Source organism: Oryx dammah, unplaced genomic scaffold (genome assembly GCF_014754425.2).
Source record: "Oryx dammah isolate SB20612 unplaced genomic scaffold, SCBI_Odam_1.1 HiC_scaffold_23, whole genome shotgun sequence".
NCBI lineage: Eukaryota > Metazoa > Chordata > Mammalia > Artiodactyla > Bovidae > Oryx > Oryx dammah.
This window is the reverse complement of record NW_024070207.1, coordinates 56812647-56830981: the sequence shown is the minus strand read 5'-3', so window position 1 is coordinate 56830981 and position 18335 is coordinate 56812647. Positions and strand designations below refer to the sequence as shown.

General features: G+C 38.6%; 1 protein-coding gene across 1 annotated transcript in view; it reads right to left on the bottom strand.

The window, feature by feature from the left end:
* Positions 1-18335, bottom strand: part of F8 (coagulation factor VIII) — a 142388-nt gene that overhangs the window by 77686 nt on the left and 46367 nt on the right. The window contains exons 10-12 of the mRNA XM_040265450.1: positions 12526-12619; positions 8712-8926; positions 4928-5072 (exon numbers count right to left, since the gene is read on the bottom strand). Of these exons, the coding sequence (XP_040121384.1) occupies positions 4928-5072; positions 8712-8926; positions 12526-12619 (454 nt within the window). The remainder of the gene's footprint in view (positions 1-4927; positions 5073-8711; positions 8927-12525; positions 12620-18335) is intronic.

Sequence of the window (18335 nt, the reverse complement as noted above, 5' to 3'; positions counted from 1 at the left end):
TGTATCATGCATCAAACTTGGACTGGCAATTCGTTTCATATATGATAATATACATGTTTCAATGCCATTCTCCCAAATCATCCAACCCTCGCCCTCTCCCACAGAGTCCAAAAGACTGTTCTATACATCTGTGTCTCTTTTGCTGTCTTGCATACAGGGTTATCGTTACCATCTTTCTAAACTCCATATATATGGGTTAGCATACTGTATTGGTGTTTTTCTTTCTGGCTTACTTCACTCTGTATAATAGGCTCTGGTTTCATCCACCTCATTAGAACTGATTCAAATATATTCTTTTTAATGGCTGAGTAATACTCCATTGTGTATATGTGCCACAGCTTTCTTATCCATTTGTCTGCTGATGGACATCTAGGTTGCTTCCATATCCTGGCTATTATAAACAGTGCTGCGATGAACATTGGGGTACATGTGTCTCTTTCAATTCTGGTTTCCTCGGTGTGTATGCTCAGCAGTGGGATTTCTGGGTCATATGGCACTTCTATGTCCAGTTTTTTAAGGAATCTCCACAGTGTTTTCCATAGTGGCTGTACTAGTTTGCATTCCCACCAACAGTGTAAGAGGGTTCCCTTTTCTCCACACTCTCTCCAGCATTTATTGCTTGTAGACTTTTGGATAGCAGCCATTCTGACTGGCATGAAATGGGACCTCATTGTGGTTTTTATTTGCATTTCTCTGATAATGAGTGATGTTGAGCATCTTTTCATGCATTTGTTAGCCATCTCTATGTCTTCTTTGGAGAAATGTCTGGTTAATACTTTGGCCCATTTTTTGATTGGGTCATTTATTTTTCTGGAATTGAGCTGCAGGAGTTGCTTGTATTTTTTGAGATTAGTTGTTTGTCAGTTGCTTCATTTGCTATTATTTTCTCCCATTCTGAAGGCTGTCTTTTCACCTTGCTTATAGTTTCCTTTGTTGTGCAGAAGCTTTTAATTTTAATTAGGTACCATTTGTTTATTTTTGCTTTTATTTCCAATATTTTGGGAGGTGGGTCATAGAGGATCCTGCTCTGATTTATGTCGAAGACTGTTTTGTCTATGTTCTCTAGGAGTTTTATGGTTTCTGGTCTTGTGTTTAGATCTTTGATCCATTTTGAGTTTATTTCTGTGTATGGTGTTAGAAAGTGTTCTAGTTTTATTATTTTACAGGTAGTTGACCAGTTTTCCCAGCACCACTTGTTAAAGAGATTGTCTTTTCTCCATTGTATATTCTTGCCTCCTCTGTCAAAAATAAGGTGTCCATAGGTGCATGGATTTATCTCTGGGCTTTCTATTTTGTTCCACTGATCTATATTTCTGTCTTTGTGCCAGTACCATAATGTCTTGATGAATGTGGCTTTGTAGTAGAGCCTGAAGTCAGGCAGGTTGCTTCCTCCAGTTCCATTCTTTCTCAAGATTGCTTTGGCTATTTGAGGTTTTTTGTATTTCCATACAAATTGTGTAATTATTTGTTTAGCTCTCTGAAAAATACCATTGGTAACCTGATAGGGATTGCATTGAACCTATAGATTGCTTTGGGTAGTATACTCATTTTCACTGTATTGATTGTTCTGATCCATGAACAAGGTATATTTCTCCATCTATTAGTGTCCTCTTTGATTTCTTTCACCAGTGTTTTATCGTTTTCTATATATAGGTCTTTAGGTAAATATATTCCTAAGTATTTTATTCTTTTCATTGCAATGATGAATGGAATTGTTTCCTTAATTTCTCTATTTTCTCATTATTAGTGTATAGGAATGAAAGGGATTTCTGTGTGTTGATTTTATATCCTGCAACTTTACTATATTCATTGATTAGCTCTAGTAATTTTCTGGTGGAGTCTTAGTGTTTTTTATGTAGAGGATCATGTCATCTACAAACAGTGAGAGTATTACTTCTTTTCCAATCTGGATTCCTTTTATTTCTTTCTTCTGCTCTGATTGCTGTGGCCAAAACTTCCAAAACTATGTTGAACAGTAGTGGTGAGAGTGGGCACCCTTGTCTTGTTCCTGACTTTAGGGGAAATGCTTTCAATTTTTCACCATTGAGGATAATGTTTGCTGTGGGTTTGTCATAGATAGCTTTTATTATGTTGAGGAATGTTCCTTCTATTCCTGCTTTCTGGAGGGTTTTTATCATAAATGGATGTTGAATTTTGTCAAAGGCTTTCTCTGCATCTAATGAGATAATCATATGGTTTTAATCTTTCAATTTGTTAATGTGGTGTATTACATTGATTGATTTGTGGATATTGAAGAATCCTTGCATCCCTGGGATAAAGCCCACTTGGTCTTTTTAATATGTTGTTGCATTCTGTTTGCTAGAATTTTGTTAAGGAATTTTGCATCTATGTTCACCAGTGATATTGGCCTGTAGTTTTCTTGTTTTGTGGCATCTTTGTCCAGTTTTGGCATTAGGGTGATGGTGGCCTGATAGAATGAATTTGGAAGTTTACCTTCCTCTGCAATTTTCTGGAAGAGTTTGAGTAGGATAGGTGTTAGCTCTTCTCTCAGTTTCTGGTAGAATTCAGCTGTGAAGCTATCTGATCCTGGGCTTTTGTTTGCTGGAAGATTTCTGATTACAGTTTCAATTTCTGTGCTTGTGATGGGTCTGTTAAGATTTTCTATTTCTTCCTGGTTCAGTTTTGGAAAGTTGTACTTTTCTAAGAATTTTTCCATTTCTTCCAAGTTGTCCATTTTATTGGCATATCGTTGCTGATTGTATTTTTGTAATTTAAGTTTCCACTACTAGGCTATTGTTATATAGAAATTCATGTGCCAGCTTTGTATTCTGCAATTAGAATAAACTCAGTTCTAGGGGCTTTTTATGTGGATATCTGGAGATTTTCAATGTAGATAATCACGTCATATTCAGTTTTATTCCTTTACTTCCAATCTGCATGCTTTTAAATCTTTCTAATTTCCTTCCCCAATTTACCTGCTGCAGACTACTTTTCAGGGTTTTCAGACAGCTGCTCAATGCATGCTATTAAGGAAAAATCCAGTAGGATAGACAGGGTGATTCCATTTTAATCAGAACCAGAACTTCAGAAGGCACATATTTTCAATTTAAATGGCTTCAATCAGATCAGTTTCAAAAAGACTGTGGTAGTTATGCACTAGCATTGTATGATCGTATTCTTTTACTCACAAGCCCACTAGTAATAGGGCTTCCCTGGTAGCTCAAATGGTAAAGAATCTGCCAGCAATGTAGGAGACCCAGGTTCAATCCCTGGGTCAGGAAGATCCCCAGGAGAAGGGAATGGAAACCCACTCCAGTTTTCTTGCCTGGAGAACCCCATGGACAGAGGAACCTGGCAGGCTACTGTCCATAGGTTCGCAAAGAGTCAGACATGACTGAGTGACTAACAACAACAACTAGTAATAATTGTATTATAATTTTGCCAGTCTGATAGGTATAAAGTGTTATCATGATGGTATTCTATTTTGCATTTCTCTATAGTGAGATTGGAATTTTTTCATATTTTTGACCATTCTGACCTGTGTGAATGTAAAAACACATACACGTATGTGCTCCCACCCAAATTCTTATTGTGAAGTTCTAATTCCTAGTACGTCTGAATGGGTCTGCATTGAGAGACAGCATCTTTAGACAGGTAATTCTTTAAAATGAGATCACTAAGTTTTTTCTGAGTCCCCCTCTTTGGCTGGTAGATGGTCTTTCCTTTGTATGTGCACATGTCTGTCTACAACTTTCCTTATAAGAAGAAATCAATCTTGTTGACTCCTTGATCTTAGACTTTGAGTCTCTAGAATTCTGAGGAAATAAATATCTCCTGTTGAAGCCCCCCAATTTGTGAGATTTTGTTATGGCAAGCCTAGCAGACTAATACAATATATATGTGTTTATATATGATTATACAATCATGGAAAAATACGTTTAAACATGGGGCTATGGTTTTTCCCATGGTCATGTATGGATGTGAGAGTTGGACTGTGAAGAAAGCTGAGCACCAAAGAACTGATGCTTTTGAACTGTGGTGTTGGAGAAGACTCCTGAGAGTCCCTTGGCCTGCAAGGAGATCCAACCAGTCCATTCTAAAGGAGTTCAGCCCTGGGTATTCTTTGGAGGGAATGATGCTGAGGCTGAAACTCCAGTACTTTGGTCACCTCATGTGAAAAGTTGACTTATTGGAAAAGACTCTGATGCTGGGAGGGATTGGGGGCAGGAGGAGAAGGGGACAACAGAGGATGAGATGGCTGGATGGCATCACTGACTCAATGGACGTGAGTTTGAGTGAACTCTGGGAGTTGGTGATGGACAGGGAGGCCTGGCGTGCTGCAATTCATGGGGTTGCAAAGAGTTGGACACGACTGAGCGACTGAACTGAACTGGGCTACCTGAACACAAAATGGTTAGTGTAAAGGTATATGATGGAAGGAGTTGAGCAGATAAAAGGGAAGAAGAAGCCAAAAATATATATAAAAGATCATGTTTTACACTTAAAATATATACAATAAAGCTGGAAAAAAGATGTTGCATTTTTTTCATGTATAATATCTTGATTAATTTGACTGTTAAACTGTTACAGCTGGCAACTGTTTTACCAGCTATATGTATATATAAAATTGCATATTCCCTTTGTATTTCATGTGTAATTTACTGATTGAGTACATTTCATATTAAGGTGTATGTATGTTTGGGCAAATGAAAATTGTGTGTCTCATTTAATTTATCCTTTAAAATAAACTTCTCTAGATATTTGATGCCTGCTAAAAGAAAATATATATGCATTATGTGATCATATTTATGCATTTATATAAAATTGCACATGCTCGTATATAATAATTTTAAGGAAATATGACTCTTGTGGGGCATGTAAAGTAATGCATTAACTGCACATCTATTTGGCAGTTTCAACTTCCCTTTATCCATTACACTGTGGACTCAAATGCTGGATCACTTACTGTGCATGACATTGGAGACTTGGAACTCTGGATCTTGGGGCTGTACTCCACTGGGGAGGAAGCGCTGAATATTCTCTGTGAGGTACCAACTTTTATTCTCATCAAATACAGAAAACAGGATGACATTTCTCTTGTCTGACATCATCTGTTAATTACATGCATTGAAAGAAAGAAATATTACTAGTACTATCAGGTAGAAATTAGCAGCCTGTGCTGGAAGTGATGGCATGTATGATACATCCATAATCCTCTGGATCAATGCTATTTTTCCCCAAGGGTCACTATTATGGCATGTCCCAGGGCCTAGGAGTGGGAGTGGATGCTATGAGCAGTGAATGTATGTTTAAAGCAAATGTGTCCTCAGGGCAAGAGGTGACTGGACCCATTAAACATAGTTTCTTCTGGACCCAAGGCCATATGCTGGCTGATACTTTTCATGGAGTCTGTAGCCTCATTCTCTCCATGTTCAGATTAGAGGATTTTCACTCTTTAAAGACCCAAGTGATTATTCAAGGTCTTTCTTAAACAATTTAGTCAAATCAAGTTAGATGAATATCTTCCTAAACTTTTATCTAGCAACTGTCCTTCCACAAAGCTAACTATAAAAAATTAAAAATAGAAAACATAAATTTAAATAACAAAGTTAACATGAATCATAAATGTTTACTAACACAAATACTTTTAAGTTTTATGTTTACAAATTTTAAAGTTTTTTTTTTTTTGAGAGGAGCTGTTTGTATCTGAACCAAAGTTACAAGCTGTCACTTGCTAATTAAATCTGTTAAGATTTAATGTATAAACTTCACTAACACGTATAAATTTCATTTTGTATACCCCTTACTACAGAAATGAAAATGCTGAGGGGAAAAGATAGGAAAATATAGGTATGTTTCCATCCTCTTTCAAAAACCGATGGGAAAACTATAATTAGGAAAAATTAGTCAGGAAAGGTACTTGTCCAAATGTATGCTGCTCTGGGTTTGTGTGCCAAATGTTTTATCTGTATTAAAGTTCATGAAATGTTTTCAGACTAGTCAGTCTGTTCAGTTGCTCAGTCATGTCTGACTCTTTGCAACCCATGGACTACAGCACATCAGGTTTCCCGGTCCATCACCAACTCCCGGAGTTTACTCAAACTCATGTCCACTGAGTCGGTGATGCCATCCAACCATCTCATCCTCTGTCATCCCCTTCTCCTCCTGCCTTCAATCTTTCCCAGCATCAGGGTCTTTTCAAATGAGTCAGTTCTTTGTATCAAGTCGCCAGAGTATTTGAGTTTCAGTTTCAGCCTCAGTCTTTCCAATGAATACTCAGGAATAATTTCTGTTAGGATGGACTGATTGGATCCCCTTGCAGTCCAAGGGACTCTCAAGAGTCTTCTTTAATACCACAGTTCAAAAGCATCAATTCTCTGGCACTCAGCTTTCTTTATGGTTCAACTCTCACATCCATGCATGACTACTGGAAAAACCATAGCTTTGACTAGACAGGCCTTTGTTGGCAAAGTAATATCTCTGCTTTTTAATATGCTGTCTAGGTTGGTCATAGCCTTTCTTCCAAGGAGCAAGCATCTTCTAATTTCATGGCTGCAGTCACCATCTGCTGTGATTTTGGAGCATAAGAAAATAAAGTCTGCCACTGTTTCTACTTTTTTTCCCATCTATCTGCCATGAAGTGATAGGACTCGATGCCAAGATCTTAGTTTTTGAATGTTGAGTTTTCAGCCAGCTTTTTCACTCTCCTCTTTCACCTTCATCAAGAGGCTCTTTAGTTCTTCTTCCCTTTCTGCCATTAGGGTGGTATCATTTGCATATCTGACATTATTGATATTTCTCCTGGCAATCTTGATTCCATCTTGTGCTTCATCCACCCCAGCATTTCTCATGATGTACTCTGCATATAAGTTAAATGAGCAGGGTGACAATATACAGCCTTGACAAATTTGGAGCCAGTCTGTTGTTCCATGTCCAGTTCTAACTGTTGCTTCTTGAACTTCATACAGATTTCTCAGGAGGTAGGTAAGATGATCTGGTATTCCCATCTCTCAAAGAGTTTGCCACAGTTTGTTGTGATCCACACAGTCAAAAGCTTTGGCATAGTCAATAAAAAAGAAGTAGATGTTTTTCCAGGATTCTCTTGCTTTTTCTATGATCCAACGGCTGTTGGCAATTTGATCTCTGTTTCCTCTGCCCTTTCTAAATCCAGCTTGAGCATCTGGAAGTTCTCAGTTCACATACTTTTGAAGCCTTGCTTGGAGAATTTTGAGCATTACTTTGCTAGCGTGTGAGATGAGTGCAATTGTGCAGTAGTTTGAACATTCTTTGGCATTGCCTTTCTTTGGATTGGAATGAAGACTGACCTTTTCAGACTAGAAGGAATCCTATATATCATAAATAACCAAATAGACACACAGTCAAGCCTCAGCAATATGGCAATGAATTATTTTGAAGAATTAAGCTCATTAAAAGATACATGCTACTTGGAAGAAAAGGTATGACCAACCTAGACAGCATATTAAAAAGCAGAGACGTTACTTTGCCAACAAAAGTCCATCTAGTCAAAGCTATGGTTTTTCCAGTGGTCATGTACGGATGTGAGAGTTGGACTATAAAGAAAGCTGAGTGCCAGAGAATTGATGCTTTTGAACTGTGGTGTTGGAGAAGACTCTTGAGAGTCCCTTGGACTGCAAGGAGATCCAACCAGTCCATCCTAAAGGAGATCAGTCCTGAATATTCATTGGAGGGACTGATGCTGAAGCTGAAACTCGAAAACTTTGGCCACCTGATGTGAAGAACTGACTCATTTGAAAAGACCCTGATGCTGGGAAAGATTGAAGGTGAGAAGAGAAGGGAATGACAGAAGATGAGATGGTTGGATGGCATCACCGACTCGATGGACATGAGTTTGAGTAAGCTTGTGGAGTTAGTGATGGACAGGAGGCCTGGCATGCCATAGTCCATGGGGTCACAAAGAGTCAGACGTGATTGAGCAACTGAACTGAACTGAAGCTTATTAAATTCAGAGTATTTAAGTTTATTTTTCTAAAACAGCAGATGTGGTCGAAATTCTAAGCATATTCTGAAATATTTTGTATGTTTCCTCAATTTTACTCAGGCTTCCCTGATAGCTCAGTTGGTAAAGAATCTGCCTGCAATGTAGGAGACCTGGGTTCGATCCCTGGGTTGGGAAGATCCCCTGGAGAAGGGAAAGGCTACTTACTTCAGTATTCTGGCCTGGAGAATTCCATGAAATCCATGTTGTCAGAAAGAGTTGGACATGACTGAGTGACTTCCACTTCATTTCATTTTTGCTCAACAAATATTTGTTGAACTACTAAATGCCATGCACTATGCTAGATGTGTTCATTTAGAGGTGTTTTGAGTCAATCACAATGAGATATCCAGGGGAGATGTCTATGCAGTCATACAGATTTGCAGGTAATCTAAAAGTAATCTAAAAGTAGGTGGTAACTGATCATTTAAAAATGGGCAAGATCACTTCAAGAGAGAAATTTTAGGCTAAGAATGAGTGTTGCAGAAATAATCTAGGGCCCAGGGTGTCCTGTCCATCCAGCAGGCAAGTTTATTACACCAAAGTCAATCAAAGCTATCATAAATCCAGCTTACTTCTTTTACTGCTCAATATTGCAGACTCCTATATTTTCTGCAGGCTTTAGGCTAACATCCACTGACAGCAGAATATAGGAGATATTACTTGGAAATGCATATGCCTCTTCATTCTATTTCAGCTTCAGACTCAGCACTTGGAAAAAAGATAAACTCACCTGGTTTCCTCTTTGATCTACAGATTCTTTGTAACAGATGAGGAGGGGGCCAATGAGTCCTGAAGCTAGATCTTTCTCTAAGTTAAGGAAACTCGAGTAATATCGGGTCAGACACCGAGGATCTGATTTAGTTGGCCCATCTTCTACAGTCACTGTCCATTTATACTTGAACACTTCTCCTGGCAGAATTGGCATGTCTTTCAAATGTTTCACACCTACCCACACCCAACCCCAAAATAGCTTGATTAGAAGTATAACAAGGCATATATTTCTAATTATGTCATTATTGCAATGGCTCTACCAATTTATATGTACATATGAAGTTTCCCAGTAAGTGAAAACTAAATTTGCCACCTCTTATAAGTTTAAGATTCATGTAACTTTTTATAATAAAAATAGATACAGGAAATTTCTGCTAGCATGTTAGTTTGAGTTGAAATGGGCAGGTCTCCCCACTCTGACAAATACAAAGAAATAATAGATGATATTTTGAAAGATTTTAAATGTATAACTGAAAATGCATCAAGAAGGAAAAAAAAACTCAAGTGCCATAAAAAGAAAGACACATCAAAGCCAGATTGGCCTGAATTCATGCCACAGGACTGGGCAATGAAGTTTTAACTCACATGTGGTATCAAGACTTGTGGCATCTGATATCTGTGAGGAATGGAAGCAGTAATTGAAATATGCTGTTGGGCTACTGTCAACAAAGGTCCGTCTAGTCAAGGCTATGGTTTTGCCAATGGTCATGTATGTATGTGAGAGTTGGACTATAAAGAAGGCTGAGAGCAGAAGAATTGATGCTTTTGAACTGTGGTGTTGGAGAAGACTCTTGAGGGTCCCATGGACTGCAAGGAGATCCAACCAATCCATCCTAAAGGACATCAGTCCTGAATGTTAATTGGAAGGACTGACACTGAAGCTGAAACTCCAATACTTTGGCTACCTGATGCGAAGAGCTGACTCATTGGAAAAGACCTTGATGCTGGGAAAGATTGAGGGCAGGAGGCGAAGGGGACAACAGAGGATGAGATGGTTGGATGGCATCACCGACTCAATGGACATGAGTTTGGGTAAACTCTGGGAGTTGGTGATGAACCGGGAGGCCTGGCGTGCTGTGGTTCATGGGGTCGCAAAGAGTCAGACACGATTGAGTGACTGACCTGAACTGTTGGGTTAATGGGTCCTCAGAACAAGGACTGTCTGATTTTCATAATAAAAACTCACTTTTGAATATGTTTAATACCTGAGTATCTAGTCTATAACCATTCCCTAAACATATATAATAGCAAGTGAGGGTAGGTGTGTATTAGAGGAAAGGGAAAATAGATTGTTTCTTAATACATCCTGATGTGTGAGTACTTTCTCTACAGTTTGGTCACCAATGCTTTTTGTGTACCAGGTGCCTGAATGATGGTCTTCTCTTACGGGAGGCATATCCTTTCCTTGGAGTGACCATCAGGAACCCCAGCACTGGGCACTTCCATGCCATGAGAGAGGCTTATTTCAGCTATTCTTTTGTAGCTCTCCTCTCCTCAACCAGCTCTGGTTACACCCAGTGATATATCCAAAAGCCTATTATTTCTGGCTTCACCCACACTGCCTTCTCAGACAGGGTATCTTCAAAAAGAGACCAAGCCAGCTACTCGCAGCCGTATCTACTTCTTACAGAAAAAAAAACACATGCATCCTTGGGAGATCAAACAGGAAGAGCAAGCTGCCTCACTCTTACCCTCTCTTCTGCAGAGTTCTCCACATAAAAAGCAAGTTACTAGGCACTAGATTTGTGGATGCCTCCAAATTTCAGGGTACACATTCAATATCTACCCAGAATTCTGTTTCTGTGCCTTTCTCCCTTAAAGGAATGCAAATCAATTTTGCATTTGAATTTTGACCAGCAACCATGAGGATTAGAAAACAGGATTGAAAGTTATTTACAACCAGCCTAGCTATCCATCATATCATACTGAAGGACTCATAGAGTTTATCCCCTATATACTAAATGCACTCAGAAGTATATTGAAGATATACTTTCAGAAAAACAAAAGAAATAACAATAACAATCCAGAAATGTACAAGCTAAGAGAGGCAGTAGCCTACAAGTCCAAATAAAGAAATCCAGAGATGGCAGCTTTGTAGCAGGCCTAGCAAGCATATCATCCATATTAGAACAGTAAGCTGGTGAACAACAAGAACATCTTTAGAAGAAAAAATGATCAGATACTAATAAATAGCATGATTAAGAAGCTGGAAGACCTAAGGGATATGGTGAAAAGTCATATATTTCTTCTCTTGATAAAGGAAAGTCTTTCTTCAGGAATACAAACGCAAAATGTATAAGATTAACATGATCTTAATATACTGCATATATTGAGACTTCCCTGGTGACTCAGTCAGTAAAGCATTTGCCTACAATGTGGGAGACCTCGGTTATACCTGGGTCAGAAAGATCCTCTGGAGAAAGAAATGGCAACCCACCCCAATACTCTTGCCTGGAAAATCCCATAGACGGAGGAGCCTGGTAGGCTACAGTCCATGGGGTTGTAAAGCGTCAGACACAACTGAGCAACTTCACTTCAATATACTGCAAGCTAAAATTCACCATGATTTTGAACTACTGGTAGAGAATAAAGAAGGATAATCCATTTGACTGTAACAATAAAATCATTGGAACTGTAGACAAAAGAATAACCATAGCACACCACCTAGTTCTGCAGTAAACTCATATTCTTATAATAAGAAACACATACTACAATAATATAAATGCTGGTTTTTGACTTTTAAAGTTTAAAATAAATATATAGAAAAAGCAAGGAGTTATTTAAAATTAAAGAATAAAATGTAAATGTTATCAGTTTTAGTTTTATAAAAGTAAAGGTATGGCTGGTAGCAGTTGAGAAATGGAAGAATAGATGAGAGGAAACAGCAAAGGGAACAGTTGTTAGTACTCTTAGTGTAATATAAAGATATAAAAAGTAGGTATTTAGCATATTATTAACGTTCTGCCAATTGAGGAACTAAAACAGTGATAAAAGTCTAAAACAACTGGAATAGGAAGAGGTATAATGCTAAATCCTTATTTAACACAAAATTAAATATATAATGTTGTAACTATAAATATATATTTATATAAATAACTTTATATAAATATATAAAGTTGTTAAACAAAGGAGTAGCAAATAAATGATTTTTTTTGAGATACAGAGGTAACTGCCAAAAATCTAAAGTAGAAATGCTTAAAAATGAAGGCTTTCCAACCCAGAATTCTATGTCCAGCAAAAGTATCCTTCCAAAGTGAAGGCAAGGACTTCCCTGGTGGTCCAGTGGTTAAGAATCCACCTGCCAATGCAGGGGACACAGATTCGATCCCTGGTCCCTGGAAGATTCCACATGCCATGGAGCAACTAAGCCCCTGCATCCCAACTACTGAGCCCATGTGCCCTAGAGCCCATGCTCTGCAACAAGAGAAGCCACCGCAGTGAGAAGCCCACACACCACAACTAGAGTAGCTCGCTCTCTGCAACTAGAGAAAGCCTGCAGGGAGCAATGAAGACCCAGCACAGCCAAGCAAATAAATAATTTATAAAATAATTAAATAATTATTTTACAAATACATAATTTGTAATAAAAATTAATAATTATTTTACAAATAAAAAGAGTGAAGGTAAAATGAAGGCATATTTTTAAATAAAATAAAACAAGAGAATTAAGGATGGGGTGATACATGTGCATGATTGTAGTTGTTGTTGTTGAGGCTCTGTCCTCATCTGTATCTACAGGTAAGTAAGACCTAGAAAATTGAGGTAAAGCTTACCTTTTGGAAATCTCCCTGAGTGCAAAGGACTGACATCAGTGATTCCATGAGGGTAGATGTTATATGGCCGGCTTGCTTGATTCTTAAATATAATCTGAAAGTATAAATGAGATATAAGGTTGAGCACTAAGACAATTAGGATCAAGAAGCAAAATGTGGCCTGTCTCCAGAAAATAAAAGCTGCCTTGTATCTACAGTATAGGGGTTTGAGCCTAGATAAAGCTCAAAATATGTGTTCTTTTGGTAAAATTGCTCAGATAGCTACTTAGGTTTTTCACTAAAGGCTCATTTATTTAAAATTATTTTAGTTGCTTCAGGAAGAATTCCTTGTACCTTCTGACACTAGTACTTGAAATCTGGATGTCTGCTGAGGACACTGCTTCCCTTCAGTCTTTTGCACAATTTGGGCAATGAGTTTCCTATAGTGGAGAGGAAAATAGTGGTTCAAGTGTTAAAATCTTCACTGGATGAGCAGGCAGGACCAGGGGCACAGTTGATTAGAGCATTAAGCAAAGATGGCAGCTGGCATCATATGACTGCCTGAGCTTTCCAAAAGAGATGAAGAATAGAAGAGTGATAACATGGGAGCATCATTAAGCACCCTGAATTTATCAACCAGGCTCTATACTGAGGTTGTGTGATATGAGGATAAAAAAAAAAAACAAAAAAACACTTCTATTTGCAGGCTTATCCTACACTCACTCATTTGGGAGAAGCCCACTGACAACCTGTTCCTTGCCTGCCCCTAAGCAGCAGAATGATGTAGGAGAAAAATCACACAGCTCTGTGTGATTTAATTAATTAATTAACTTATTTAATTAAATTAATCAATTATATATATTCAGTTCAGTTCAGTCACTCAGTTGTGTCTGACTCTTTGTGGTGCCATGGACTGAAGCATGCCAGGCCTCCCTGTCCATCACCGACTCCCAGAGTTTACTCAAACTCATGTCCATTGTGTCAGTGATGCCATCCAACTAGCTCATCCTCTGTCATCCCCTTCTCCTCCTGCCTTCAATCTTTCCCAGCATGAGGGTATTTTCTAATGAGTCAGATCTTCACATCAGGTGGCCAAAGTATTGGAGTTTCAGCTTCAGTGTCAGTCCTTCCAATGAACATTCAGGACTGATTTCCTTTAGGATGGACTGGTTGGATCTCCTTGCTGTCCAAGGGACTCTCAAGAGTCTTCTCCAACACCACAGTTCAAGAGCACTAAACATAATTATATATTAATTAATGTAATATCATTATTAATGATAAATTAATGATAAAAAATCTCAAACAGATGCTCAAACTACCTAGCTATTCTATTATGTTTTCTTAGAAATTAATCTTTCCACTTACTAAGCTACTTTTTGCTTCCCGATCCTCATGCACTTCTTTTTTTCACTGAGAAGAAAGACGCATTCAGAAAAGAATTCCTCATCCTCCCACCCTCAAGTCTACCAACCTAGATGCATATATGACCATATTTTCTCCTGTTAAAATCAAGTCTTATCTAATGACGACAACATCTCCTCCTGTGTACTAGTACATAATGAAGTGCCATTTTAAAACCTTCCTTTTGGAATAGAAAAGAGAACTCAGAATTAGATCCACACAAGTACAGTCCATTGATCTTTGACAAAGAATCAAAGACAATCAAATGGAGCAAAGATGGTTTTTTCAACAAATGGGGCTGGAACAAGTAGACATCCACATGCAGGAAGAAGAAGAGGAGGAGAAAGGAGGGGAGGAAAAAGAATCTAGATGCAGACCTAACCTTGCACAAAAATTCAGAAAAATAGATCACAGAGCTACATAACTGATTTGGAATTCTTATGTGAGATTTGCCCCTACTCTTCCATTTATTTATTTTTCAATCATTTATTATCATCAATATAGACTCATGCATGTTTATTTTATAATTTAAGGTATACTCCATCACTACTTTACTTATTTGATTGGTTATATTCTTCCAGTTTGGCCATTAGAAGCTCCTGTATTCATTTGACATTATTCTCATTCTTTCATTTTTTGAGCACTTTCTTCCTTTCTGAAACCACAAGATGCTCCAGGCTCATCTTGTATCTTCCCTGGCCCAGCCCTAGAATCATCCCTTCTCCAAAGGGCTTTGGTTCCTTTCACTAGAGAATGGTAATTAGAAACCAAGATCTGGGTGTGCTCATTGCTACTGGGGTGTCACTGTTCCCAGGACCTCTTAGGAGGAAATATACTAATTCAAATATATGCGCACATATGTAATTATTTCTGTAGGTATCCATCTGTCTCTATAGGCAAACATGAACCTATAGTAATGTCTCCAACTCTAATCCAGTATCCCATGATTTATTCTAGCCTTTTCTTTTTATTTATAATTACCCTGGCTTCCCTGGTGGCGCAGGTGGTAAAGCATCTGCCTGCAATGCGGGAGACCCGGGTTTGATTCCTGAGTTGGGAAGATCCCCTGGAGAAGGAAATGGCCACCCACTCCAGTACTCTTGCCTGTAAAATCCCATGGACAGAGGAGCCTGGTCGGTTACAGTCCATGGTGTTGCAGAGTCGGACACGACTGAGGGACTTCACATGGTCATAGTCATACCCTCTCCAACAGTGACAAATACAGCTCCCACTATCATTAGTAAAGTCATTCATTTACTTAATCTTCAAATAATAACCTGGGGCTTCCAAGATGGCTCTAGTGGTAAAGAATCCGCCTGCCAATGCAGGAGACAGACGTAAGAGACATGGGTTTGATCCCTCGGTCGCAAAGATCCCCTAGAGGAGGAAACGGCAACCCACTCCAGTATTCTTGCCTGGAGAATCCCATGGACAGAGGAGCCTGGTGGGATATGGTCTATGGGGTAGCAAAGAGTCAGAAATGACTGAGTGACTTAGCACACACACAAATAATAACAGTTTTGTTTATTCCTTTCCAACTTTAAAACTTTACCTTTTTCTCCTAAGGATATTGGCTAGGATTTCTAGTAGAATATTAAATAAAGGTGGTAATACCTGTTAACTGTTTCTTATCTTGATATTAAACAAGGATTTCTGAGTTTCACCACCAAGTATGATGGTGACTATAGATTTTCTGTAGAGCTTTATCAGGATTAGGATGTCCCTTGCAATCCGAATTTCCTATGACTTTTTATTATGAACAGATTTTGAATTTTCACAAATATTTGTATGAAACTAATGAGATTGTTAAATGATATTTTACCTTTTTATGTGTTACTGTAGTAGATTACCATATTTGATTTTCTAAAGTTAAATTCATCTGTTGTTCAGTCGCTCAGTCACATCCAACTCTTTGTGACCACATGGACTGCAGCACGCCAGGCTTCCCTGTCCTTCACTATATCTAAAGCTTGCTCAAACTCATGTCCATCAAGTTGGTGATGCCATCCAACCATCTCATCCTCTGTTGTCCCCTTCTCCTCTTGCCCTCAATCTTTCCTAGCATAAGGGTCTTTTCCAATGAATCAGTTCTTCACATTAAGTGGCCAAAGTATTGGAGTTTCAGCTTTAGCATCAGTCCTTCCCGTGAATATTCAGGACTGATCTCCTTTAGGATGGACTGGTTGGATCTCCTTGCAGTCCAAGGGGCTCTCAAGAGCCTTCTCCAACACCAAGTTCAAAAGCACTAAATTCATCTAGTACTCCTCAGATAAATCAATTAGATCACAATATATTTGCAATTGTTTTTATATATTACACCACTGGGTTTATTAACTTGTTTAGGATTTTTTGAATCCATATTTGTAATACAATTGGTCTGTAACTTTAATTGTCCTTTCTTATACTGTCCTGGTCAGGTTGACAACTAAGGTTGTGCTAGCCTATAACTACTGGTGGGTCTTTACTTTTCTCTGATACTTGACATTTAAAATTTTAATGTAGGACTTCCCCGGTGGTCCAGTGGTTAAGAATCTGCCTGCCAATGCAGGGAACATGGGTTCTCTCCCTGGTCTGGCAAGATTCCACATGCTGCAGGGCAACACATGTACCACACATGTCCACAACATGTGTACCACAACTACTAAAGCCTGCACTCTGCAAGAAGAGAAGCCACCAAAATGAAAAGCCCATGTACAACAACAAAGAGTAGCCCCTGCTTACCGCAATTAGAGAAAGCCAGAGTAAAGCACCGAAAACGCAGTGAAGACATAAATAAATAAACTTAAAAATTTGAATATAAATTATATATCCCTTGAATATTGGGATAAATCACCAATAAAATGGTGATCCTTGCTAGGTTAATAGAGATTTTCTTGCAACACATTCAAGACGTGACTTCAGTGTCTTCTGGCTTCCTTTGTTGCTTTTGAGAAATAGGCTGTGAGTTTATGTGGCAGTTTTAGAATATGGTTCTGAAATTCTTTGACATTCCTCCCATCAGAGGTAGGCCAAATTTTCCCTCTCCTTGATTCCCGGTGGGCTTTGACTCTGATTATGCCATAAAATGCTGTGTGACTTCTGATGCTGGGTCTTCAAAGGTGAGGCACTTTCTGACTTGTTTAGCGGAACACCCGAAGTTGGAGTCCAGAGTCGCTAATGTGCTTTCTGCCCTACAAATAGGCCTTTCCTAGATATTTCACATAAATTAAATCATGTAAGTCTTTTTTTGCTTGGCTTCTTTATCATAATACTTTGAGTTTTATCCATGTTGTATCATGTATAAATACTTCTTTTAATTGCTGACTAGCATTCCAATTATATGGGTATACTACATTTTGTTTATTCATTCACCAATTGGTGAACATTTGAATGGCTTCCAATTTGGGGCTATTAGGAATAGTGCTGCTGTGAACATTCACATACAAGTCTTTGTGTGGACCTATATTTTCATCTTTCTTGAGTATATGCCTAGAAGGAATTGCTGAGTCACAGGGTAACTCCATTTTTAATATTCTGAGGAATGGCCAAACTGTTTTTCAAAGTGGCTGTAAATCTCAGACTGGATGTAATTCTTTCCCATTAGAGTTTATGAGACTTCCAATTTCTCTATGTCCTCGCCAACGTTTGTTATTATCTGCCTTGCTGATTATAGCTATTCTGAAAAAGTGCAAGTGTTAGTCACTCAGTCGTGTCTGACTCTTTGCGACTCCATGGACTGTAGCCCACCAGGCTCCTCTGTCCATGGAATTCCCCAGGCAAGAATACTGGAGTAGGTAGCCATTCCCTTCTCCAAGGGATCTTCCCCACCCAGGGATTGAACCCAAGTCTCCTGCACTGCAGACAGATTCTTTACCATCTAAGTCACCAGAGATTTTGATTTGCATTCCCCTAATAGCTAATGGGCTTCCCTGGTGGCTCAGATGGTAAGGAATCTGCCTGCAATGTGGGAGAGCCAGGTTTGATCCCTGGGTGGGGAAGATCCCCTGGAGGAGGAAATGGCAACCCACTCCAGTATTCTTGCCTGGAGAATCCCACGGACAGGGGAGTCTGGTGGGCTACAGTCCATGGGGCCTCAAAGAGTTGGACATGACTGAGCAACTAATCCTTTCCTTTCCAAAGCTAATAATGTTCAGCATCTTTTCATGTGCTTTTTGGTCACTTCTTTATACATCATCTTTGGAGAAATGTCTATACAAATCCTAAAGGACCCAGGATTATTATTTTTTAGTTGGATTATTTGCCTTTTTATTATTGAGCTGTAAAAGTCCTTTATATGTTCTGGATACTATTCTTTTCATCAGATATATGATTTGTAATTATTTTCTCTTATTCCATCAGTTGTCTTTTCACTCTCGGGTTGGTGTCTTTGAGGCACAGAAGTTTTAAACTGTGATGAACTCCAATGTTTTATCTTTTTTTTTTTGCTTGTT